This window comes from Lichenostomus cassidix, chromosome 11, assembly GCF_008360975.1.
Source record: "Lichenostomus cassidix isolate B80296 chromosome 11, HeHo_3.0, whole genome shotgun sequence".
Classification (NCBI taxonomy): Eukaryota; Metazoa; Chordata; class Aves; order Passeriformes; family Meliphagidae; genus Lichenostomus; species Lichenostomus cassidix.
In genome coordinates, this window is record NC_139492.1 from 19336974 (window position 1) to 19363645 (window position 26672).

Sequence of the window (26672 nt, forward strand, 5' to 3'; positions counted from 1 at the left end):
TGCTAACTTTATTACTGGTAGTGTTCTCTTTTAAGGAATCTGTTGTACAAGATTTGCTTGCAAGCGAATTTGCATGGCATCACTATTTAGCAGTGAAAGCTGGAAATTTTGTGTACACTTTGTCCAGTGAAATATTCTAATGTTGATTGTGTGCCCCCATTAGGAGGATGAAGTGGGACAGAGTAACCTAGCACTGCATCTCCCCTGGTGCTCCTGTTGGTAGGGAACCAAGAGTCCCATTGCTTCCAAATGCCTCAGCAGGAAAAGAGAGATTGCTTTAGGGAAGGCTCTGCTGAGGCAAACAGCTGTCCTAGCTGGTACAGGTCAGGGAAGTCAGGGTGCTGGGGCTGTATTTTGTGGGACAAAAAGTTTAGAAGCTGCAGACCTCACTGTTCATGGACTATAAATGAATCTAAAAATTATTTAAGAAAATATCACTACTCCTAAGGAAATCTCACTGGTTGATAGCTGAGATGATTCCAGTTCAGCTTTGATTCCTGCACAGTCTGCAGGGTTTGCGTTTATTCTGGTCTAAAGGAGGAGAGTCACACACTTCTGCATGGGAAAGTTGGGAAAATAAACTTGAAAAAGAGATGGTGGTGTCTCTAACTGTGCAAAAATGCATCCATATGCTGGTGCTGTTGCAGGGAGGTGCAGCAGAGATTCCCTGGATTGCTCTGCATGGGGGGTCAGTGCCCAGCCCTGGCTGAGAGAGTTCACCACCGTCTTCCCCACGGATAAGGCAAAGTTTGGGCTCTTTGGCAAAACATCTTACCAAGTGAGCTTTAAGTGAGTTTAGCATCTGCCGTCAATCCAAAGGGAGTATTTAACAGTGCAAAAATCCTCCACCATTTTGATACTGAAGCAGTTAAAACCATCCTTTACCCATTTTGGAGGAAGGCTGAAATGAATTTTTCTTTCAAACAAAATAGAAGTTCAGTAAAGCGGATGTTACTATTTATCTTCACTGTTGAATGTTGCAAATTATAGTACGAATGTTGTGTGTTGCCACTTAAAACCTAAATAATTTGTTTATTTTGAGCATTATTCCCAGGCTGGGGAAACTTCAACCTCTGTACCTTAAATATTCTTTGAAATTTAATCACCTTGAAATTCCTAATGAGTACTAGTTTCATCTTCCCCTGAGAACTGCATTCTTCCTACACAGAAATAATTCAGATCACCAGTTGCCTCTTCCTGCAGTTTTCTTATAAATCTTTCTAATCTTGTGCCCAGGAAAGTTCAAGTTTTCTTCATGTTATCATTAGCTGACTGCTTTTTTTAATAAGGCAAGTTCCACTTTCAGAGGTCAGTCAAAGTACCAAAAATGTTTAATTTTATGCCTTATACAAAGAAGGGAAGTGATTGAACCAGAATGGAATGTCAAAAGCAGTCTGGATGCAGTGGAAAAAAAGTATTGCCACTATTGGTTCTTCTGAAGTAGATAGTACATGCATATAACTGTTTGTGTGACTAGAGAGTCTTGCCAGGAAGATAAATTGTGTCTGAAGAGTTTTATTCCTGAAGAACGTAGCTGAAAATAAACCAGATGATTTAGTGGCTCCAAGGTATGATGGCTGTGTACATTATCTGTGTATTTTATGAATTATTCCTAAAATGGAATTCAAGTTGAATATTTTTAATAAATCAAATACACATTTTAAAGCGCTTTGTGTGATAAACACCATAAAAGAAACACTTTGAATAGCTTTTAAATACTTTCTACAGTGATTTGGAAAATCCTTTGCTCTCTAGTTACACTTGGTTGTCAGCTTTTTCCTGCTCAGGGAGTGCAGCCCTGGAGGCAGACGGAGTGTCTCCGTTGGAGCCCTTGGCTCTGCAGGATGTCCCACTGATGGTGGCACTGCTGTTCTTGCACCAGAGCCCTCTGAGCCACCAGCTTTGCTCTGCTCGTGGTACCCGAGGTGTCTGGGTGGCTTTGAGATGCAGAGATGGCACTCCTCTCCCAGCTCGGTGCTGGAGCTGCCCTCAGCCCTTGGCTTCCCTGCCCTGGCCTGGCCTTCCCAAGGGAGCATGGCAGGACCCATTTCAGTGCAATATTCCAAAGGCAGATTGGTGCCAGTGCTCAGCTTTGGGCACTGGCGGTGGGGTTATGGGGCAAAAGGCTGTTGATGCCCATTGCCTGCCCATTACCACTCTGCCTGGAGGATAAACTGCCAGGCAAACTCCTCGGATTTTATGTTAATGTTTTAAAATTATTCATGTTTTGTTGTTGCTGTTTTGGATTTTTATCAGAAATTCAGCCAGATCTATGTGCAGCTGGGTTTTGCTGTTGACTTGGTCCTTGTGATAATATGCTACTCCCATGTTTGTATTGTTTCATGTGCTTGATTTTGCCAAGTAGCTGAGCAAGGTTTTCATTCTTCAAGTAGTTAGAACTTGAGTACAGAACTAAAAATGACTCAGGATTAGTCTGGTGTCCCCTTAATTCATAGAAGTTAATGCTCACTTACTCTTATTTTAAGTAGATGGTTAAATATCATGTGTTACTGCTGATCTGAAGCATTATTTTAATAACAAACTATCCGAGTTTGATGTAGTTGCGTATCCCAAAAAGGAAGAAGGGAAACTTCCACAATCTCTTCCATGTGCTTGAAACTGGTTTGTTTTTCTCCCACAGGTACTTGGGCGATGTTTCTTGACAGTGATGCAGGTCCACTTCCAATTCCTGTCACAAGCTTTGCAGAAAGTCCAGCCAGTGGCACACTCCTGCTTTGCTGAAGCTGTAGCTCAGGAGAGGAAGAATGTTAGTGGGACTGGAGCCTCAAATATAAGCCCCACAAATGAGCTGGAAGATGCAATAAGATCATGGAGAGGAGCAGCAGAGGTATGAAGGTCTTGCAGTATTCACAGTACATTTAGTGAAACCTAAAGTTAGCTTGGGTGTCCTAACAAAGGAAGAAAATACCTGATTTTAAAGACATGCTGCATTTGAAGGGGGGAAGATGGCACAGTTTTTCAGACACTAAAACTCACTTTAATTTTGTGATTTATTGCACTGTATTTGCCCTGTGTAGTTTTCTTTGGAATAGGGTTGTACATAAGGAGCACATAAACAGTACAAACAGATTTGTTATTAGAACTAGCAGTGTTCAAACATGGCAGACAGAGAGAATCAAAAATAAAAAGCACAACAAGTCTTTGTGAAAGCAGAGCAAAATCTTGATGAAAAATATTCTAGATAATGTATATTTCTCTCAAATTTTGATCACAAATTCTGTTTTAAACTTTAAAAGTTGTGGTCATTTTTAACACTTTTGCCTTCATGCTGTTAAGCTTGATGTTGCTTGATCCATTCATTGTTGGAATGGGACCCATGTTACTTAAATGTGCCACTCTCTGGACTTGTACTTTCACAAACATGTGCCATCTGTGGAATCCTTACTTTGCAGCCAAAACCAGTACTTTACGAAAACATTTAGTTTTATGAGGTTTTCTGCTTTCTCTTGCAATACTGAAGTCTGGAGACTGACAGATCAGAATGGATTCAGACACAGAGTATGTGTTTTCCCTAAATTCAGGTGACGTGGAGCATGTGCTTTTGCAGTCTCATTTGTCCCACGTGGCTTGTTAGTCATCTTGACTGGAAATCTTGTCGAGGTCTCCATTTATCACTAACATCTGCAAGGTATAGGAAAGCAAACAAGTTACATGAATGCAAAGGGATTGTTTGTAATTTTTACTGCAGCATAAATTTATTTCAGGGGATAAAATAGGGATTTGGGAGTGCTTTAGGTGTATTACAGATAATTGTAACAGGTCTAATCCTGGTATAGCTCCCTTGGCATAAAAGTAGTTAATTTTATGTGTAATATACTTAGTTTCTTAAAGCTATTACAATTTCTAGAAATACCTTGCAATTGCTATCACATTTGTTTAAAATGTGGTTAAAATTACTTGTCCTTGCAGAATCCAGGATCTTAACTTTCTTTTTTACCATCTTAACAACCCACTTCAGCTATTTCCGTTTTTCAGGAATACACAACCTGTATTTTAAAATAGTCGAGTTCAAAACAGTTTAGTACATGTATTATTTAGTACAATACTAGTATTTAATATAATACTAATCAAATCCCATGTGAAACATACATGGGGACTAAAAAGATAAAAATAGATTCTCCATAGTTCCAGAATAACAATAAAAGAAACTTCTCAATTTTTATGATTGACTGAAATAAATGGTTTGGAGTATTTGTGTGGGGTATTAGGATAGCATAAGAAAAATCTGTGGTTTCTAAATAAATAAAATACCTCTCTCTTATAATTGTAGATAATAATTTTGATAGATAGAAGGGAGATTTGAAATAGTGAAATCTTTACCAATTTTTACTTTGGAGTAGAAGACAATCCCTTGTTTTCCCATAAAATCAGTGTCTCTGGCAGGAGAACATTCACAGTAAAGTTTAAGGTGGTACTTTGTCAGTAGCTCAAACCTGGTTTTGCTCTTTAAGATTTACTTTTGGAAATGCAGGAATTCTGTCTGTGAGACTAGCACATGTGTGTCCATTGGCTGTAGTACCAGAACTCCCCAATTTAGACATCCTGCTTTACAGCAAGACTCTTTCCTAGACTGGAAAATAAACTACATCTATTTGCTTTACCTGGCTCAGTGATGTAGGATTTTACAGCTAAAAGCAGATATTTGGGTCTTCTTATTTTTTATTTTTCAAAATCATATTACACAAAGCTATTTTCTTGCTGTGCTAAGTTGAACGTAGCGTTGTGTGGCTCTTCTCAAATTGCACCACAGTAATCACCCATAACTTCATTAAATGTATCACCCTATGAACACAGGAGTGTTTGTACACGTGATTTAACATGACTTCTGTTTCTGGGACAAATTTATGTTGAAGTTACAAGTCCATCCTCAGGTAACCACAGCCATGGTGTGATCTGTAACAGGATCCCTGATACTGAGAGGGGGCTGAAATAGTAACAGCAAACAATGCTGAATCCAAGTGCTGGCCAACACCCATGTGCTGTACAGGTTGCGTCAGCATTCTGCTTCCTAAGTAGCAGTAAAAGTTTAGTAAGGTATAATAAAGTCTCCTCCATGTCCTTTTCACCCAGGTGCTGCTTCTCATCTCCTGTAGACAGTTTTAAAGTCTGTGGGCTTTTTTTGCTATTTTTTAAAATTTAATTAAGCTTGACCTGGCTTAATGTTGGCCCTCCTCACCCTGGATTTTTATTTTATATTACAGGCCACATCTCGACTGCGAGAAAGAGGCTGTGACGGATGTTTGGCAGGAATTGAAGTTCAGCAACTTTTCTGCTCACAGAGTGTGGCCATCCCTGAACATCAGCTCAAAGAGCTAAACATGAAAATTGACAGTGCTTTGCAGGTGGTTTTTCAAGTCTGCTGCTTTCATGTGCATGTAGTACAGTCAGTGGGTCAAGGATTGAAATAGGGAAGGAATGTGCTCCTGCAGAATTGTGTACCACAGGCAGCTCAGAGGTATTTGGGAATTACAGCTTTGAAATCTTACATGATAAATGTGTGTATGCCATAGAACTGAGTGGGGTAAATCCTTGTACCAATCCCTGTCTGTAGCCAAACACAGTGACTGCATGCTTGCTTCCTTGCCAATCCGCCTATGCTATCTCAACTTTTTGTTTAATGTCAGGCTTACAAAGTGGCTCTGGAGAGCTTGGGCCATTGTGAATATGCAATGAAGGCTGGCTTCCACTTGAACCCAAAAGCTATTGAAGCAAGTCTTCAGGTAAGATCTGCTAAACCTGCTCTCTTCCATCCCTCCTCACCTTCAAAATGGCTACTTCAAATATACAAAAAATTGGACCCATATTAGGATTTTCTAATGTCTTTGTTTTGTTTGATCTCTTCTGTGCTTCAGGGCTGTTGCAGTGAAGCTGAAGCCCAGCAAACAGGAAGGAGACAGACTCCACCTCAGCCCATTCAGTGTGAGCTGCCCACTATCCCTGTACAGATCGGATCCCATTTTTTGAAAGGAATCTCCTTTAATGAGTCTGCAGCAGAAAACCTGAAGCTGAAAACGGTAATAACCCCCAATTAACCACAGTAGTGAAGGTGGGGGGAGAAAGAGTACAACGCCTTAAAATGGAGAGAACAACAGTAATAGAAATTCAGTGCCAAACTTGTGTTTAGAAGTGCTTTTTTTCAGCCTGGCTTCCTGTGGAAACTCGATAACATGGTATGGCCATGCCAGTTTCTGATAACATTTTGACCACCTGAGCAATTTCAGTTCAATCTGAGAGAAGCATAGGCATATAAATCTAGGAGGCAATGATGCTTCTGTGAACTTTTTTAAAATAGATGGGTTAGGTATCAAGAAGTACAGAGGAAAGTGAGCCCTTATGGATTCCCTAACCAGGTGATGCATGTCAGAGCCTTCATCTTCTTGGGTGCCAAAATAAGTCGGCCCAGCGTGGTGCCAAGGGAGGTAATTGAATAAAATACTTTGTAACAGAGCTCCTTTTGATGTCATCTTACTAACTTGAATCAATTTTTTTAAAAGAATTTCAAATTATGGAGAGGTTAATTGTTTTTTTAGTATAAACAAATGGAAAACATGTCCATTCAGAAGTAATTTGGGCAATTGTAATCATCACTTTCACTTTTTTTTTTTAGATCAGCCCAATGCCTTGCTCCTGAAAGAGTTGAAATAATCAGTGGCCCAAAGTGCTGCTTTTCTGTTGTCTTTGCAGCACTTTGTGTAGTTTTGATTAAACTGGTTTGCAAGAATATAAGCAAAAAATACAGTTTATGATTTTGGAACAGTATTGTGTTCCAAACAGCAGAGACAATCTTTCATATTTCTATTCTGCAATGCAAGTCTCGATTATACAAGTCTCCATTATACTTATACAAGACTGTTGTGAGGTTGCAGACATTATAGCTGTTTAAAAAGCATGTAGAACAAAGACGAATCCATCTGGAAGCATTGGTGGTACCATTTGTGAATCATGTGTTGGGTAGGACAGAGTGTTTATTATTTTTCCAGCACACAATGCTGCAGCTGATCAAGGAAGCCGGATGCCATAACGGACTCATGCCCCGGGACGACTCTCCCGTGACTGAAGTACTGAACCAGGTCTGCCCTTCCACGTGGAGAGGAGCCTGCAAAACTGCTGTGCAGCTGTTGTTTGGCCAGGCTGGACTGGTAGGTGGCTACCAATAGCCTTAGGAAAACAAAGGTTATCTAAACACCCTGAAGAGAAACTAGATATTTTGGAGTCTAGAAATTAATTTGCAGTGTTTCTCTATTTTTAGTGCTGCAGTTAACTTGATTTCTGAGCAAAATGTATCCTTGTAGAATGGGAGTCTGTAGGTGGTGTCTGTAGTTGACAGGAACAGAAGAATGCACTGGGCGCTTCCTGGTCTCCATTACAAGAGAGAACCCAAGAAATGAAACTTCTGATTCTTAGAGAAACAGAAATATTTTCAAATCTATAGATGACTATGTTAAAAAAACCCAAACAGACCCAAACACACATCTATCCCCCTCTCAAATTAGCTTCAAAAACCTGTCATTTTTTCATTTCCTCTCTGCTTTGAATGGAAGCTGGGTTTCCTGCACAGCATAAACCAGCAAGTCTCTGCACCAGGTAATGCTACCTGACATCTCCAACAGAGGACAGAGCAATTAAATGCCTTGCTATAGACATATGTGTTCTTGAGGGGAAGAAAACCAGTATCTAAGCAGCTGATAAAAATAGATGCTTGGAACACACTCTGATAAGAAAATGAATTTGTGCTCCCATGACTAATTACTGCAATCTCTTCACTTAGTGAAGTGTTTGTGCATGACATGTTGGTTGCTTTGGACCACTGTGAGTAAGGGACAAGGCTGCACTTTCAACATAGGAAGGAAATGCAAGGATAAAGGTACACTGTAGCCTATGACAGTTTTGTCAAGTATTCTTTTAATTGTCTTTAACCTGCAGTGAGTTAAATGCTTCTTGCTGGTTCAGTGCTCATTTGTTGTTCAAGGTGACAGGAGGCCATGAGGGCTTCATAACTAATTTCTGATTAAAGGATCCAAATAGCTACATACTTTGTAAATATTGTGTTTTTCAGACAAATCACACAGATCATTAAGTGATCTAGACCTTGCATCCTAGCTAGTTAAACCACGTGCTTTTGATACTGTTCATAGGTTCTCGAGTGATGGTGAATGATAAATCAGAAGTCATAAATTTGCCAGATACATCTGCTTTAGCATTCCTTTGATACTAGATATTAGATCTTAGATATTCCCTTAATATTAAATATCTGTTAGAGAAGCATATTCAAATTATACTGGGATTCAATTCATATAAAGACAGCCTAAAATCAAAGGTGCAGACCATTATGGTCATAAGAGCAGTGCATCTGCTCTCAGTCCTTACTTCACTGACATACAGAGGTTTAAGGGTAGGAGGTGGTAGTGCTTTGTCTGAGAAGTTTTACAAGGAGGTATAAGAAGGTGGTGTCTTTGCAGGGACAGAGAAACTGTGGAACAGTAGGATTGATCAAATTTCTACTTAGGTGTTTTTAAGGAAAACAGGTATTAAATATTAATAAATACAAGGAGAACTAGAAAAAAGGATATGGTTAAATGGGATTGATTGTGTCTTCAGGGGATTGTGTCTTCAGCTGCCACAGTTCGTGGTGGGATGCTGGGAGTCTGCAGCAAGGTACAGGAAATGAGGCCAAGAAGGAAAGAGTTTCTCAGCAGCCCTATGGGAGTGTGCTGTAATTCAGAAGCAGTTCTTGGCTCCCGAGTGTCTGGATGCTGCACCTTCCACCATTTCCTTTCCAGGGGGTTTCAGTGTTGTGCACACCCAAGTCCTGCCCTGAGGAGGTTTGAGGCACAGGGCACACAGGGCACACAGGGCACGTTTGGTCTGAGGAGTCTGGAAATCTAGTGTCCCCCAGTCTAGACATAACGAGTTAGACCTGCTGGTAATTGAAGCACTGACATTCTTCAGGTTTGTCATCACTTTCGGAGACTTTTTGTCAGCATAAAACTTACTTACACATTCTCCCAAATGACAGTGCTGAGCTATGGAGTTTCACTTGTGTTGAATCCTGAATGTCTCCAGAGATTTTTGCATGAATGTCAGGTTCTGAAAGGAGCAGGTTTCACTCTTCAAAGACGCATAATGAGCTGTGCACATGACAGAAGATGTGCAAGCCTTCTCTCATTAATTCTCACTTTTGTTACAGTTTAGAGGGGTGTGAGAGTTGAGATTTTTCTTTATAAACTATGTGCCATCATTTTTACAACTTCCAATTATGCTTATATGTAGCTTCATGCAGTGACAAGAAATTGTAATTTGCGTCTTTAAAGAGTTCTTTGGGTGGAAGTGAGAGAGGAAGCACCTGTAAAGCAAGAACAATGGATGTCTGAGGTACAGGAAGCTGTTCTCTAAGCATCACCAGGCGGGGAGGGAGGATGTGCCTATTTTAAGGTTATTTTGTGAAGAAGGCAGATAAATGAATCATGACACAGTATTACGTAGGCTTTGCTGTACTGCTTTTAGATACTGAGCTGTCTGCATTCGTTCAGAATTGTGTGTGAATCTGTCACTTAAATGCCCAGTTTGAAAAAATAACATTACTTGACAGTCTTACTGTTTTTAACCTATCTTGCCATGTGCCTGTTAAGAAGCAACTCATTAAGTGTGGAAAGCCCTATGAGATGTGACTTGGTTTGCTTGGTTATTTTGGGCTGTAGTTTAACGTGAGAAATAATTTGAAGTGCAGGTTTTAAGTTTTTGCCATAGCATGTATATAACAGGAATTGTACTTTCAGATTTGGGTCACCTGAAGAAATCTGCATGTTTGAATAAAAATAATGTACAGTAAAATAGCTGAATTCAGAGGATGAGCAGAAACAAAACTTCCAATTGGCCTCATGCAAACAGATAAAAACTCTTTCTTTTTTTTTCTTTTTTTTTTCTTTTTTTCCCTGCTAGTAGATCTTTCCATAGCAAAAACCAATATGCATTGCAGGAGCACTAAATCTTCTAGTAGAGTTTAAATCTCAGATATCCTGACAAATGTTGAGAAATGTAAAGCTTTTTTCAAAGGCAAGAAATGAAGGTGTGTCCAGGGGGAGGAACACCTTAACAAAGCCCAGACCATGGGCAGGTCCACACAAATCAGAGTTTAGCTCTGACTTCAGGTCTGAAATGCAGACTGTGTTTTTCTGGGGAGTTGAGAACAATCACTCTTGAATTCATTTCTCCTTATCACAATTATAACTGCAATAGGGCTGAATTGCAGATTACCAAATCACATAAAATGAAAATGTACAAACACAAGGAAAAGAGTGCGAGAGTTGCCTCTTACAAAATGAGAGGTATTTTCATGGGTGGATAATAGTGTGGTCTTTTGTCACCATGCTTAGACGTGTTTAAGATTGAATAAACCTGGGCAAATGCTTAGAGTCAACTGAAGGAAAATGAAGACCTTATTCTAAACTATTTGAAAGATGGGAAATTATTATGTTCAGGTGTTATTTGATGGTTTTGTTGAAGTGAGAGAGGAGAAACTCAACATTATTCATGTTTCACATTTTTTCATACCCAGTAACAGATAGCCACTTAAAAATAGGACCAGTTTAGGTTAGGTGAGGGCAGCAAAGTCAGTAATGTCCCCTGAGGCTTATTTATACCATGGAACTTTTGCCATTTCAAGGATAAATGGTACAGCTAATCTGCTAGTCACTGAAGCAAGAATTGCTGACTGCTGCCAAAAAGCTGCTGTTTCAGCATGACCAAAATAGGAAATTATGGAAATGATCAAAAAGGCCAACCCATGCAGACTGGACAACAACAGAAAGCACGAACAAAATATGGAACTTACTGTCACTAAATTAAAGGTTAAATGAAGCTGAAGTGAGTCCATTCCTTTCCCATTCCCTAAAAAGAAAAGGTTCATGACACAGGGTTGATTTTCAAGACTTTTCCATGTGTCTTCATGATGTCTTAGTGATGACTCAGAATTCAACAACTGAACAGTCACTTTTCTTCAGGAAATCAGGAATTAATACTAGTACAGTTTAATTAGGTAGAATAGAGAAATGTTGGTGTGGAATTTTGTAACCTTAAAAAGGGGGGGTGTGTGCTAGGAATTGTGAAGCGTTTCCAGCTAAATATTACTTGTCTATATTGTACTATTCACTACAGTTAAATTATTTAAGATATTTTGCTGAGAAGGTGTTTGGGAGCTATTAAAGTAGTAACTGTGCTAAACTTCTAAAATGTGAGGGCTGTTGTGTGGAGCCATTGACAACTACCAGCAGGGAGGTAAAGCAGCTGGTAACTACATAGTGGTGCATTACTACAGGATGTAACTGAGAAGAATTCAGTCCTTGAAATACAGGTTTCTTTACTAAACTAATTTTATATTAAACATATATATTAAAATAGAAGTAAACTTAAGATTGATTTTGTGAGTTGGTTTGTTTTTGTTTGGTTTTTTTGGTACCTGTAGCATGGCTGAGAGGTGAGACTAATAGAGCTTAACTATACAGGAGTAATAAAATAACTAATTCTTAAAATAATTTCCCTTTTATTTTCATTTTATGTGCTAGGTGGTCGTGGACACAGCACAGATTGAAAATAAAGAAGCCTATGCTCCTCAGATAAGTTTAGAAGGATCAAGAATTGTGGTGCAAGTTCCATCAACTTGGTAAATAAAAATACTGTGTTGCAGGTTGTGACTGAATGTGGGTGTCGCACTCAGTGCCATGGTTTAGTTGAGGTGGTGTTAGGGCATGGGTTGGACTCTGTGATCTTGAAGGTTTCTTCCAACGTGGTGACTGTGTGTGTGATTCTGTGTGAGATATGTGGGAAAAATTATTGCAGTACAAATGGAAGAGAGAACGTGCACAGTTATGGCACAGCTCTTTATGTTCCTCTAGCTGGACTGGTTTAACACCTCCATACCTGACAGACTGAACTTCAGCTGCCTCTGTAGGAGGCAAGGCAAGTGGTGCAGTGCCGGGGCATTGAGAGTTGAAGAAAATGTAAAAGCCTGATGATGAAAGAAAAGGTTCAAAAATAATAATCTACCAGTACTCCTGTTATGCTCTGCCTCAGCACGTTCCAGCTGTAGCTCAGGAAGGCCAAGAATTAGCTGAGTTAATGTTAGAGCCTTTGCTCTTTCTTCATTGGGCTGTTTTTTAAGCACTGTCATGAACCATGGATCTCTGGACTCCAAGAGATGCTGTTCCTACCAGTTTAGTTGGTTGCCTAGGGAAAAATGGTTAATCTGCAGTTAAGTGAGGATTTCTTCCCGTTCAAAGCAATGGTTTGGAACTGGGGTGCTTGTCTCTAACTTTGAAGCAGTCAGTGTTAGGAATTTCAGTACAACACAGTTCATTCACTTGACTCCTCAGGGAGGCAGCGTGTTCCTAGTGGTGTGGATGGCACGCTCAGAAGGAGGAGTGTCCCGGTGCCGTTTCCCAGGGGAAGGAGTGGAGTCTCCTTGCTGTTTGCCCAAACCATCTCCCGGTGCTCCGGAACGTCCCCGCTAACGGGGGCAGCGCCGCCTGCTGGCGCTCGGCGGTACCGCGGGGCCGCTGAGGGAAGTGTCCCAAGCCCGCACCGTCCCAGCTCGGGGACCTCTTCCCCGGGCTGTTGGATATGTAGAATCACCTCCGCATGAACCCTGCCAGATTGCGGCTGTCCGCACGTGCTGGGTTGTGTCAGGCTCTTGCTGTGTTCTAGAAATGGGTGCTGTGTGTTTGGTGTTTTTTGCTGCTGTGCCTGAACTGTGCTGCTGAAGAGCTCATCAGTGATGGTTTCAACACTTTGCACTGCTTAACCTCACAGGTGGATTAGCTGTGTGTTCTGTAGTAGGCAGAGACTGCTCAGGCTGCAGCCCAGGAACCCCCAGGCATTCATACATTGTTCTGCAGGAGTGCAGGAATTGGCCTTCTGTATTCTGACTGATATGGTAGAATTGTTTAATGTAAAAAGTAAACATCTTGATTTCTAATTAGAACTTAATGATCACAGGTGTCTGAAAGAAGATCCAGCAACAATGTCTTTACTACAGAGGAGTCTGGATCCGGAGAAGACTTTGGGGCTGGTAGATGTGCTCTATACTGCTGTGTTTGATACACACAGGTGGAAGGAAGGAAGGTACATTCTTTTCTAGTTTAAACTAAGCTGTCATTGAATGATGAGTTGAATGAAAAACTAAGTTGAATGATCTGTGCTGAGGGATTTAATAGCACCAGCTCATCAGAAGGGAAAAACAGGAGTCAAACTGAGAGTGAGACATTGTTAATTGCCACAGATACCTTGTGGGGTATCCAGAGAAACAGGAAGCTGCTTAAAACCAAACCAGTAGCTAATCTAAGGGTAAAAAAGTATTTGCTTCTCTCTTACAAAAATACTTGATTTATATTAAAATGGTCTCCATTTAGGTCTTGAAGCACAATTAAAATTTAAGGAATAGAAAGTATTGCAAATATGAGGAATAATTTGCTTTGTTACCATAAGAAGTAGCTGATGGACTTGGCAGTGTTTGGTGTTGTTTCTTTCTTTACCTATTATCAAAATACATGTTTTCCCCCAAAGTATAAACTCAGTTATGTAGTAGGTGGTTTGATATACATGCTTTTTGTTAATGCAGGGAGCAAGCTTTGCCTTGTATTCAGATCCAGTTACAGCGTGAAATCTTGGACTTTGGGAGCCAAGTTGACATGCCATCGGGGAATGGAAGCAAATCTTCAGGGGGTCTGCAAAAGACATTCTCAAAACTGACTTCACGGTTTACAAAAAAAACTTCCTGCACCAGTACAAGTAACACGGGAAGTTACTCAATCCCCAGTACACTTTCCAAAAATGTCTTCATAAGTTCCAGCTCCGAGGAGAAAGCTAAAATGCCCAGTAACGTTGATGCGCGGTTGCAGAACATCCTGAACATTGGCAATTTCCCTCGGACTGTAGATCCTCTGCAGTCAGTTCAGAGCACAAATAACCAGCTCGTCAATGGGTTTCTAGTGGAAAGAAGGGACAGCTTCTTCAAACCAGATGATGGCAAGGATGACAAAGGTATGAATTTACCAACTGACCAAGAAATGCAGGATGTTATCGATTTCTTGTCTGGTTTTAACATGGGCAAATCCCAGCAGACTTCTCCGATGGTGAAAAGAAGGAACTCTGTTGCATCCTCTACAGCAACAGAACAAAAGTCAGGAGCAGTTCAACAGCAGCTACAGTCTGTCTCTCACACCCCACTGCATCCTCCTCAGCAAGGCTTGTCCCAGCAGCAGCAGCAGTCCCAAAAGCAGCAGCAGCAAATGCAGTATTACCAACACTTGCTTCAACCTATTGGACCACAGCAACGTGTACCTGCCAAATGGCTCAGTAATTCTTCACAGCAGCAAGCCCAGGCTGTTGGAGCTGGATTGTCTCATATAAATCAGTGGAACAATCCTGGTTTTTCAGATTTAAGCTCTGATTTGTACAGCTTGGGTCTTGTGAGCAGCTATATGGACAATATGATGTCAGAGATGTTAGGACAGAAACCACAAGGACCTAGAAACAACACATGGCCAAATCGTGACCAAACTGATGGAGTGTTTGGGATGTTGGGAGAAATCCTGCCTTTTGACCCTGCAGGTGTGTGTCTTTTATTATGCTTTTTGTAAGGGTCCTTTTTAAAAGAATACTGTGAAATATTGCTGGCAAAATCTGTCGTTTTCTGGTGTTGCTCGCCAGATGTGAGGGTGCTCACCAGCACTAAGCAGGGATTTGTGTGTGTGCCTGTTTGCTTTTTTAACAGGTGGTGATCTAAAGTACAAGCAGCTTTCATTAATAAGCAAACATGGGAACTAATTCTTTGTTTCTTGTCCCAGTTGTAGTAGTTCTGACCTTTCCTATATGGAGCAGAGCAAATTATTGAAAGATACTTAGAGATGATGTTCCTCCTATTCTTAAAAATGTGAAATTGTTTAAAATCACTCTTGCACTCCGGTGTTTCCCCTCTCATCAAAATGTTTCTTCCTGTTCTTTACCAGTCTTGTTATCTGGAGATACAGCCAGGTTGCATCTTTCTCATATCCCCCCGTTTTCCATCTGTTGTTCCCCAGTTCCATGGGAGTCATGTTCCTGTCCCATAGCTGTTTCTGCAGGGAAAAGCTTGGATGTCAAAGGATTAGAGATTAAAGAGCAAGTGCCATGAGGTTTGCCACATGCATTTAAGCCACCAATAAATTGTAACTATAGATGAATTATTCATTCGCAAAATGAAGTGAGATAAAATTTTAGAGTCATAAGCTAATGGCTACAGAGCAAGAAATCAAGAGGTCAACATTCGATCCCTATATGGGCCATTGGCTTGAGAGCTGGACTTGATGATCATTGTGGGACTCTTGCAGCTCAGAATATGATGTGATTGTGTGATTCTGATTGTAGTATTAAGTACAACTTACACAGCTGCTGCCTTGTAAATGTAACTTCTGTTGGCCTGGAACACAGCTGCAGGAATGTTGTAGTGTGCATTTATGGCAACTGCCTGGAGGGAGGAGCATGAGAACAGAGAAACCTTTTATCAAAGCAGGGCTCAGTTTCCTGCGCTCATTCGCACTCATCTGTGTTTGGAGTGTGTAGGCGTCTCAAACCAGCTCCTTTGACTCATAATTATGATAGTTATTTTGTCAACTGAGTTGATAAATTCGTGGAGTTTCTACAGCAAAAATAGCCATCGTAGTTATGTTGTTGCTTAATGGTAAGTCTGAATAAGCATTATTTTACTTAAACATACTTAGGGTGTAGACTTGAGGATTATCAAAACCTGTGAGGAAAGACAAAATTATTTTCAGCAAGCATTGAATCCACGTGTGTGTGGGGAAAAGAAAGCAGGTATGCAAAGGACTGGTATTTTCAGCATTTTGAATCTGTTATATTTCTGTAGTATTTTCCTTTCACTTTACATAAAACTACTTGTTTTGTTCCATGTTCCAATCCATTTTGATGAATGTCAAGGATGTAGAAAGTGGTGCTTGGAAAAGGTGACTTACTCACGTTCATAAATGGTGCTTAGTGGATTAAGATACACACTTCTGCAGTTGTAGTGATAAGTCAACAGTATTTTCCATGGATCTGACATTTAAAAAACCAAAACCAAGCAAACATAAAAATCCTTCCAATTTACTATTTTTCCACTAGAAAGAGCTTTTCTTCACAGAACTTGCCAGGTTAAGCTGTGGTGTAGAAATTTTCAGTTTAAGCTTTAGTGTAGTAAAAAAGCTTCAAAACAAAAAATGATTTTTCATTTCCAGGCTTTCCTAGGACTGTACATTTTTCATTTGAAACAAACCATATTACTTTATTGATAAATACTTTTAGAGTCTGAAAATTATGTCTCTTTTCAGATGCAAAACTGCTGATTAAGAATTACAAAAGTGATGGCTTTTCATGTTGAAGGCTTAACTATTCCTTTGTTTTGTAGGACGATGTATTTTGTATTACTTTGTAATTGTATTTTGTAGTACTTTTACTATCACTAAGAAGTTGATGAAGGAATGTCGCAATAAGAACTAGCAGAATGAATGTTGGTAGTGCCAACTTTTCGGAGTAAAAAACTACCAAAAGCCTGTTCACCTGATGTTTTAGTGAGATAAAAATTAACACAAGTTTCTATTTTGAATATACCAGTACTTTAACACTTAATGCTGTCCACTGGTAAAAAAGCCTGGATGGCCTTCAGAATCCATCTAGACTCTATTCTTAGATCTGAGGAGCTGTCTGGCTTCCAACCTCATCTTAAATAAACATAAAGATATTTCAGAGGGAGAACGAGCACTAGTGGGGATGTTTTGTTCCTGGATGGCTCTCAGATAGCCCTTGCTTAATAAAGGATACAGGGAAACAGTTATCTTCTTCACTGTCTTTTGGATTGCATCCAGCAAAACATCATGGAGCTCTTTTCTGGATGTGTCAAATGAAAACAAGGGAACTTATCTTCTAAGTGCAATATTGAATGTAAGGAGCTGTCAGATGAAAGAGATTTCTGCTTTTCACACTGTGCATGACTGTTGGATGTTCTTCAGTCTTCCCTCTCAGTCTCAAACTGAGACTGGCAAGCCAGCAGCTCAGTACCTCCTACTGCAATTACTGTGCACGTAGTCTAGACATTTTCCATAAATCCAGTCAGATTGCCAAGTTTTTTCTCAGGGAAGAAAAAAAAGGCAAAAGAAAGAGAAGCTGTGGAAACTCAGTTACAGTGACTCATACCAGCATTCTTTTGAATAAAGCAATTGCTTGCTCTGATCAATGTAGCATTTGAACACTTTTGCATTAAGGCTTTTGTTGTGTCTGCTCAAGACTGTGCTTACTCCTTATTGCCTGCCTGGGACATGATAAAGCATGTTAAGAATGGAAGAATTTTTAAATTACTGCTTTTTCTGTAAATATAATTCTTATTCTGAAATACTGTGTAGGTCAGGATTAGACGGTTTTCAAAATTGTTTCATCCTTGTAGGAAGGAGGCAGTTTTGGGGCTCTGTGTTCTAATGTGATCCTCTGAGGTTCTGATCTCTCCAAGCAAGCAGGATCACAACATAGCTGGAAATCATGTTGCAGTCTGGTATCAGCTACAGTAATTATTCTGCTCTTTTTCACCAAGTGTGGTTAAATGTACATTGTCTGTTTAATCAGTGTCTGCTGATGGATATTGGACCTTTCAGTGGACAGAAATGATCACAGTACAAACACTTTCCCTGATGGAATGCAAGTGACAGGTGTACTTCCATGTGATAATTATTATCCACTGTGGATGCTTTGTATCTACTTAAAACATTTCCTGTTCAGTGTTCTTCACTGCTCCTTGAAGACCTATTCACCGCTGGCTGCCGTTTATCGTCAGGGAGGGAATTACTTTGTTGTGGGGTGTGGTCAAACCTAAGGATTGAAAGTGCAGCAGAAATAGCTGACTGTCAGCAATGGCCTTTTTGGTTTCTTTCATTCAGTTGGCTCTGATCCAGAGTTTGCCCGCTACGTTGCTGGGGTGAACCAGGCTATGCAACAGAAGAGGCAAGCACAGCATGTCCGTCGTCCAAGCACCACGCGTGGCAACTGGCCTCTTCCTGATGATCCTCATAAAACCTGGCCCTTTCCTGAGTATTTCACAGAGGGGTAAGAGATTGGACAGGCTGTATGTTTCTGTTTTATGAGTTTATTTTGCACCCAGACTTGGCAGAATGTAGGAATATTGGCTGTTTTTTCCAGTTGCTGCTGCATCTGTGAAAGCTGCACTTCACTGTCAAGAGTGTGCAATGTGGGCCTTGCCTGCTTTGCTGATCCCAAGGCACTAACATGCTTGATGTCATCTTAAGAGTGGCATGGATACCGACTGTGACTCCAACAGATGAAATAACAAATTTATAGCACAGATGCACTCAGGACAGTTTTGAGTATTTTGAAATCAATTTTAAGATGAAGTTTTGATGAAAAAGTGATGCTGTCAAAGTTGCAGTACCTGACAATTCAGTTTCCTGATTTTAGCCACTTAATCTTGCTACTTAAAGGCAGATACCTCACAACAGGTACATTGGTAGTTCTTAATCTCTTCCAAATCATAACTATTTACTACAACAGAAGTGTTTCAGGATTCTCTGTCCATTTGTCCATAATGTAACAGCTGCAACTCTCTAGCTAGCGTAAAACCAGTAGGATGGTTATGTGTTCTAGCTCAGTTTTGCAGTGAAAAAGTTGAGTGCTTAGTGATTCCAAACCCAAGCATCACTTGTTTCTCCTTCCTGAACAGGAGAGGCACTTCTAATTGATAAATATATATAGTAAAATATATAGAGAGGCTGTAACAGACAGAGCAGTTCATGTGACCACTCCGAAGTAGGTAAGTGAATGTATTTGTATTACTGGCACATTTTTACCAAGTATTGAAATTTCTTTGTGCTCTGAGGTCTCACCTGTGACAAAGGTTCAGTGGCACGCAGTCTGGACCAGTCACTGTAAATACTAGGATTAATACAGCCTTCTGTCTTGCAGTGATGTGACAAACAGCTGGTCTGGTACTCAAGGAGACTCTGCCAGCTCAAGTGATGAGACCTCCTCAGCTAACGGAGACAGTTTGTTCTCCATGTTCTCAGGGCCAGACCTTGTTGCTGCTGTAAAGCAGAGGAGGTGAGCAAAATGAACAGAAATACACCACTTTGTAAGATTCCTTTTGTTTATATATAATTTCATTTGAGTAGCCAGCCAAAGGAAACTCCTGCCAATGAGACAAATCTACACAAACATGAGTTTGTGTACTGCACTGGTGATGTGGACTGGGGAATTCCTGAAGTGAGTTTTGTTAGCAGCTTTCTCCTTGTACAGACCAGCACCTGTGCAAACAGCCAGCTGTTCACTGAGGGTCAGTATGTTTAGAAAAGATCTGATGCCTTCCATGAGTCTCCTTTGGATGCCACTTCTGGGGTGTTATAAGGTCCTTGTTGAATTGGTTTTGCAAACTGCCAGGCTGCTGCTGGGCTGACCTGGTGCATTTTGATGCCAGTGAATGCTTTTCCTGGCCTCAGCTGCAGCTCCTGGGCACTGGGGAGATGCTGCTGCTAACTTGTGAACTCATCTCACCTTGGCTGCTGCTGCCATTCTGGCAGTCAGAAATACATGCTTGCTCAGTCCTTTATTTCTCACAGTAGGAAGGGGAGGCCAAATTGCCTTTGTAAATAATTTCAGTAATGGAAAAACTAAGACAGGATTTTCAACTATGAACAATCCACTTTTATCAGTAGTATGAATTACAGCAATTCTGCTTTTCTAAAGGGCTAGAGGCTCGGTGATTCTCAGTGATTCCACAGCAGAGGATAGTTAGAATAATAATAAAAGGCACAACGTGAAGCATGAATACCAACCCAATTCCAGTCTGGGATTGTTCTCTCAAACCATATTTCAGTCTTTTCTAAAAATTAAATAAGTGGCCAAATATTCTGGCTTTGTTTACAGTTGCAGAATAATTTGGAGTCAATACATAGATACAAGATTGTCTGTCTGCTTTTTGATGAATGGAAGAAATTAGTGCCAGTTTCTCACAGATTCTACCTGGATGTCTGATTTTTATAGGGATTGTCAGAAAGGAATCGACCAAAAGAGGAGCTATTTTCTGAATCCTTACACTTAACAAAGACTTTACAGGGAGGGAGCAAGAATTGAGCTTGAATGAATGTTAAATTGAAATTAATGGAAAAGAGCCATCTCATAAACAGTCACAGAAAACGTACTAATTATTTGTATTTTTTAAAAAAGCAGCAGGGAGGGAAAACACAGTAACACATAACGGTGAATTAACCTGCCAAGCCAGTAAATAGCTAGAGATTGATCATGAAGCAAGAAGAGCCTGTGCTTTATGTAGCGCTCTAAAGAGTGGAAAAAAGTTTCCAAGGAGGGTACTTCATTGACCTAAAACTTCAGCTGAAGTAACAGTAATACTGTCTCCTGATTCTTGCAGGAAGAAGATTGTTCTATAGGTGAGGGCCTGACAACATACCAGAGCTAAAACTGGGCAGTGAGAGGAGGCAAAAGGGCTGAGTGTGCTAAAGCTGACCTGCAAAAGGCTGCTTATCCATGGAAGCCTGACTGGAGCATGCTGATTGGGTTTTTTTAACAGGAAGGATGAAATAAAAGATTCTGCTTTAATCTAAATCCATGCCCTTAATCCCCCCTCCTAAAAAAGAAAGCAAGACCAAAAGACCCAAGAAGTAGAATCTTCCAGAATGCACATGTGGCGAAGGACTTCTATTTAATAACAAGGTGTTAGGTCACAAATTTAAACTGAAGTTAGAACATTTCCCTTCAGTAAAATCCCTGTGCTTCAGCAGACGTTTCACTTGCTCAAACTCACTCCTTTGTGTTGTCTGTAAAGCTGTTTCAGAAAAGATATTTGAAAAAACCTAGAAACCAAAAGAAACCCACCCAGCCACAAGAGCAGGTAACAGAAGAAAAACCACTATTTCTGGTAGATTTCTTCAAAGTGGCCAAAAGTCTATCCCAGCTTCCTTTCACCTCTACAGAAATGTTGAAACTGTAGCTCCAAGAACTAGTGCACTGTCAAGTCCCTGACAGGACTCAGTAATCGGTTTCTGTATGGCTGCTTTTACCTGTACTGAACAAAAAGAACATGAAACCTGATGTTTCTGATACCACATGCACTGAAAACAGTACTGTGGCTGTCATACAAGGTATGACAGAATGAACCACAGAATGCTCTGTGCCAGTGGCAGATTAATGAAGGTGAGTAATTTAAAAACAAAAACTAAGTGTCTCTCTTTCTGGGCAGAAAACACAGCAGTGGTGAACAGGAACCCAGCACACTGCCATCACCTCCTCTTCTCTCTGCAGCAGATGACCGCAGTCAGGTGAGCTCAGCATGGCTTTGCTTAGTCCTTTCTCCTGTTGGCATTTGGGGGTGGCTGTGCACAAACAACTGGAAAAGCATCTGTATCTCCAGACTGCTTACTTCAGTGAAAACCTAAGCCATCTGCACTTAAGTAGCATGAGATGCTTTTGTCAAAGTCAACAAATTGAAAATATTAAAATTGGAAGTCGCTCATCTTTTTCTTTTTTAGAGGGGCCACAATGTGTCATGCTGAAGTAAATAAAAATGGGGTTTAAGGGGCACATATTTCAAGAACTGAGAGTACTATGTACATGCATTAGTTCTGCTTTCAAATATAAACTAATCTTGTGAAAATATCTGAAGGAGGTGATAAAGTGACATGTTAAGTATTGTCTCAAAAAAGAAGTGTTCTGTTTTCTCAGGATAACAAGACCAAAACATGGCCTCCCAAGGCCCCGTGGCAGCACACGTCCTCTGTGCCGAGCACGCTGCCCAGCCAGAGCACGTCCCTGTACCCCATGAGCAGCCCCGTGAGCCAGTGGAGCGACACCATGCAGATGCTCCAGTCGCCCATGTGGGGCAGCGACTGCACCCCGGCAGCCGGCATCTCCAGCTTCGCCTACGCGCAGCAGCAGCAGCAATCCCAACAGGCTTCCCAGCACAAACAGATGAACAAGGGCTTTAAATCTTTCCCAGTAAAGCACGAACGCAGACCATCTTACCTGCACCAGTACTAACTGCTTTTCATATTGGAAAATGCAGCACAGGGCCAAATGAAAATTGTATTACCTTGATTCACAGTTGTGTGTTGGCTATATCCTGTTTATCTCTTGATGTGGGATTGAAGGGGTTTGGGTGAGATAGACAAACTCTCGAATTCTGATTTACAGTGCTGAGCAAATATGGCCAATATGTTTGGTGTACGTGAAACAGCCCAAAACTGTGATGTAGAAATGCTTTTAAAAATGCGTAATTGCCTTTACTTTCAAGACATTTTTTTTTTCTAAGAAGAACTGCTGAAGGACTACCATACAAGAAACACTGTATTTTATAGCTATTTTTCATATAGATTTATAGTTAAAACATCTTACTGAAACACATTGAATATGTTGAAGCAAATATATAGTGGTCACTTTGCTCAACACTGTTTGTGTTTAAATTTATAAAGATCAAGCTGTAGAGCCTTTTTATTCTCTTCTCCATTATGGCCTATCGGCAGCTTTTTCTAAATGAAGTGCAAGAGCAGCTTTTCCTGTGCCACACAAATGAGAACTGCTGCAGAAACAGTTGCAAAACTGAGTTTTGTGGCAGTTTCTGTTCTCTAGGTGAAGATCAGCAGAACCACTCAGCCTTGTGTGGCCAACATTACCTGAGCTGCTTGATGTAGATGGCGCCTGTGTGGACAGTGTGACCCTGGTTCCAAAAGCACCTGTATGGACAGTGTGACCCTGGTTCTCACACAAACCATGTCCTACGGCTGCATTTGGCCAAAGGCATTATCCACATGGTGCTCCTGCACTGTGTGAAAGCAAAGCCTAAGAGACTACTTGCATTTATTTAAAGTCTTATTTCAGATGCTACAGTTGATTAAAAATTGTGAGCTGGCTCAGAAGATACTAAAACTGAAATGCGGTGTAGCAATTAATTAAAAGAACATTATTTTTTTTTTAAAGGATAAAGTAATTATTTGCAGTCAATATGTGCCATTAAGTGAACCTGTGGAATCTGGAATAATCTTCCAACCAAAGTGGATCGGGGAGAGTGACTGGTGCTTACAAATTGAAGAACAATGGTAAATATATGTATACCTATCCCACTGTATATGAATTGAGATTACAGAAGATTCTTTATATAGTTAGAGCTTATTTAAATTTTCATACTTCATCTTTGAAAGAGTCTAAAAACCACAATATTTTCTGGTATAAGAGTTTTGACAGTATTAATCTTATTTTTGTATTTTTCTTAAGTCATATCATTCTAATATGTTAACTACTAGTAAAATGGTTTATTAGTTCTAACTGCATAATTTTTCAATGAAGATAAAGCACACTTTTTGGTTTTGGTTTTACAAACTAAGTACATCTATATCTAAAGATACCAAAAAATAAATACATTATATATATATATATACATATATATATAAATAAAAAGTATACACAACACTAAAACTATTAAACATTTGGGTATTTAAAACCCATCCACCTTTTTTGTTTGTACGGTGACGGGCTCTATTTGCAGGCCCAGATTGTTACCTTTTGTGCTGTTTGAGGATGCCAATGTTGCCTGTATTTATGATATTGTCACCATGTTTTCTGAAACTTCATACTTACCATGTTTACAAAGATTTGTTTGCTGTATATAGACTTTTTACAGTAATGTGCTTTGCACAATCAGTGTGGCTTCTGTCAGTAAGTTGTTAATGGTCTGTACTACTATAATTTTGAAAACCCTCCACTGAAAATGTTAGTGGTTATTTAACTTGATGAATGGTTTTGAGTTTCTTAAATCTTGTTGTTTAGAGCTAATATTAAATCCCAAATTTGGTTGTACTTACTTGGTTATTCATACTAAGACCAAAATGGAAGTTAATGAAAACCTTAATTTTGAACTTTTTTTCTAACAAGTGCCAAAATGATTGCTATAGTTTTTGCAGTTACAAATGCTGGCAAGTTTCTGGACCTACGTAAGTGAATTGCGAAAACAAAGAAAGTTTGTCTGCATTTTGACCATGTGGGTGCTACTCTGTCCTTTGCTTCCGATTGTTCTGAACACTGGTAATTTTAAGAATTGTTGCACTTGGCAAATGAGTCTTGCCCTTAAACTTCACTTACACTGCCAAGTGCAAGGGTTTGGTGCTTAGTTAACTTACCCTTATTGCAGTGCTTCTTGTGAATAGCTAACGCTTCTGAACTGGAACTGTACAGTTTGTATTTTAAAGCTTCTGTAAAAGTAAACTATTTGCTTTATTAAAGATATACATTTAATAGGTCATACCTGTTTAAAATATGCACCTTGCTGAAAATGAGCAGCACCTTAAACTGTAACTTTGGTTTGTAAACAAAGATCTTATTTCATTAACATGGGATTATTTAACAGTTTGAAAATTGTCAACTGCCTACTTACTGACTCTTATCATATAAAAATGAACTTTATGCACAGTACAATCTTTAAAGCTGCTTTCTCAAATGATGGCACAAAAGAACATGGTACAGACAATGCCTCAGCAAGGTCTTTGAACCAGTAGTGCAGATGAATATTGCCAAAATCACGCTACTTGTACTTTTAGGAATCACAGAGTAAATAACTTTGATGGTAGTAAGCAAAAAGTAAACTGTCACCCTCCCTGCTCTGCTCAAGGCTATTGAGTTGGCCTTGTTTTAATTGTGGCACTGGAATGCCATATGCCTTCTTCGTTCCTGGATAAGAGCACACAGCATGCAGCTGGCCAGCAGTGCTGACAGGACCCAGGATGCACATAACCCATTTTGATTATGGAAGAATTTACTTGTTTACAGAGCATTTCAAGCAGGGAGGAAAAGCCTTGATAGACTTGGGCAAAACCTTGTTGCAATAAAGGCTTGGTTTCTCCCTTGCATGTAATTGCTGAGTGGTTGGTGCAGCAATCCCACCAGTCCTAGGAAAGTTAACATTTCTGTTTCACTAAATCACTGTTGTTAATGTATTATATTAATTCAGAATAGACTATAATTTACAAAGAAGACCTTTAGTTTATTAAGCACAATTCTTCTGTTACAGGATACAAAAGCGTCGATTGCTTTTATGTATGGAATCCATGCCTGACTTTGTCATGTTGGAGGTAGGAGTCACCTAGCATAACATTTGCCTTGTTATTGTAGAACCTTACTCATTACAGAGGTTGTGGTTCCCATAGTGCTGTCCTGACAACCAGGCTATTCCCAGAAGTACACTGAATTGAGTTCTTCAGAGGGAAAATAGAATGTGGTAATTATCACTCTTAAGCTGTGTTAGTTACAGTAACAGAAAAAGCTGGCCTAATACTACACTGAAAATTACATTTGCATTTTAAACACAGAAGTACAGATCACTGTTTACCTGTTTTTTCAAACCCACACCTTCTCAGCTCTCAAAGTGGCACTCTAAACTATTTCTACAGCCTCTGAAAGCAGCACTGCTCGCATCCAGGTATTGCAGTCAGTCTACAGGCTTCTGCGTACTGGGTGGAGTGGCATCAGCAATTGTAGCTAAATAAATGAGGTTTCTGTGCAGGATATGCTGGTACCTATGGGAGGAAGAAACACAGCATCTGGGAGACATGATCTTTTGTAACCAACTACCCATACTTGGACTTGTGTAACCTGATCAGTATTTGCAGTTAGGGAAAAAAAATAGCTATCTAGAATAATAAATCAGAGGAAACATAACATGTTCTTGTTCTGAATCCCGGTACAGCAAACTGAACTGCAGTCTGTGGCAGAGCATGTGCTGTACCCAACTTCGATGGGAAGCAGCACATTCAGCTCGCAACCCTGAAAGCTGCAGAGTGGCAGCGGAGCAAGAGACGACAGAGCTGCCTCCGGGCCTGGTCTGAGCAGCTGCAGCGTGTCTCCCGCAGGTTCGGGAGCTGCACCCCCGCCGTCTGGCCGCCCTGTTGTGACACCGCTCGGTCTGTCACACACGGGCAGGGAGGGCAGAGCGGGCGCCACAGGAACACTGAGCAAACACCCTGACCGAGGCGGCAGGGTCACTGCGTGTTTTATACATCTCTAAAAATGTTTCACGGGAAATCCCTCTGTAACCCAGACGCATTTTCTTCTTAGCCGTAGGCAAGCTCTGGGAGCTCGAGCAGCGTCTCACTCCCGTTACCGGCACCTGGGCCCTCGGCGCTCCGCCCTGCCCGCCCGCGTCGGTCACTTACTGCACGCAGTCGGTGGCGCGGCCCTTGCTCTGGTACTCCACGATGCACCGGATCAGCTGGTCGTTCTCCTCCAGCAGCTGCGGCACAGAGCGCCGTCACCGCCCGCCCCGGCCTCCGCCCCGCCCCGGCCGGCAGGGCCGCGTCTGCCCCAACCGCGCCGGAAGGGACCGCGTCACCGTCTGGCCCAGTCCCGGCTCCGTCCCGGCCCAGTCCCAGCCCAGTTTCGCTCACCCGCTGCAGCGTGTCCTGGTTCACCTCCGCCTTCCCGCGCAGCCGCTCGGGCACGAACGCCACGGACATGGCGGCCGCTGGCTGAGGCGGCCCCGCCCCGCCCCGCCCCTGGGCGCGCGCAGGCGCACTGTGGCGCAGCAGGGCCCGCGCGGCGCCGATCCCGGCCCAGCTCTCGCAGCCGCA

At 40.9% G+C, this 26672-nt stretch overlaps 2 protein-coding genes across 8 annotated transcripts in view; one reads left to right on the top strand and one right to left on the bottom strand.

The window, feature by feature from the left end:
* GARRE1 (granule associated Rac and RHOG effector 1) overlaps nucleotides 1-24517 on the top strand; it is a 58947-nt gene extending 34430 nt beyond the window's left edge. For 5 of the 7 annotated variants that reach the window (XM_085072053.1, XM_085072056.1, XM_085072054.1 and 2 more), the window contains 12 exons: nucleotides 2642-2848; nucleotides 5223-5363; nucleotides 5646-5741; nucleotides 5874-6035; nucleotides 7002-7160; nucleotides 11583-11680; nucleotides 13012-13137; nucleotides 13634-14625; nucleotides 17976-18141; nucleotides 19015-19149; nucleotides 21302-21380; nucleotides 21784-24517. In XM_085072053.1, the coding sequence (XP_084928179.1) occupies nucleotides 2642-2848; nucleotides 5223-5363; nucleotides 5646-5741; nucleotides 5874-6035; nucleotides 7002-7160; nucleotides 11583-11680; nucleotides 13012-13137; nucleotides 13634-14625; nucleotides 17976-18141; nucleotides 19015-19149; nucleotides 21302-21380; nucleotides 21784-22098 (2676 nt within the window). In that variant the 3' untranslated portion in view covers nucleotides 22099-24517. Of the gene's footprint in view, nucleotides 1-2641; nucleotides 2849-5222; nucleotides 5364-5645; nucleotides 5742-5873; nucleotides 6036-7001; nucleotides 7161-11582; nucleotides 11681-13011; nucleotides 13138-13633; nucleotides 14626-17975; nucleotides 18142-18772; nucleotides 18863-19014; nucleotides 19150-21301; nucleotides 21381-21783 lie in introns of those variants that run through there. The other 2 variants (XM_085072059.1, XR_014854589.1) reach the window with 2 other exon arrangements.
* A 552-nt stretch (nucleotides 24518-25069) lies between these two features.
* Nucleotides 25070-26642, bottom strand: SS18L2 (SS18 like 2). Its single transcript, XM_085072063.1, has 3 exons — nucleotides 26490-26642; nucleotides 26259-26335; nucleotides 25070-25622 (listed from the first exon to the last, which is right to left on the bottom strand). The coding sequence occupies exons 1-3, from the start codon at nucleotides 26556-26558 to the stop codon at nucleotides 25535-25537; spliced, it is 234 nt and encodes a 77-aa protein (XP_084928189.1). The 5' UTR covers nucleotides 26559-26642; the 3' UTR covers nucleotides 25070-25534.
* Between the last annotated feature and the right edge of the window lie 30 nt (nucleotides 26643-26672).

Bases quoted from the DNA above. Each gene is read 5' to 3' on its own strand.
- SS18L2 (XM_085072063.1), bottom strand. From the start codon at position 26,558: ATGTCCGTGGCGTTCGTGCCCGAGCGGCTGCGCGGGAAGGCGGAGGTG. The intron at 26,336-26,489 runs GTGAGCGAAACT...TCTGTGCCGCAG, and splicing joins ACCAGGACACGCTGCAGCGG to CTGCTGGAGGAGAACGACCA. The intron at 25,623-26,258 runs GTAAGTGACCGA...TTCCTCCCATAG, and splicing joins CGCGCCACCGACTGCGTGCA to GTACCAGCATATCCTGCACA.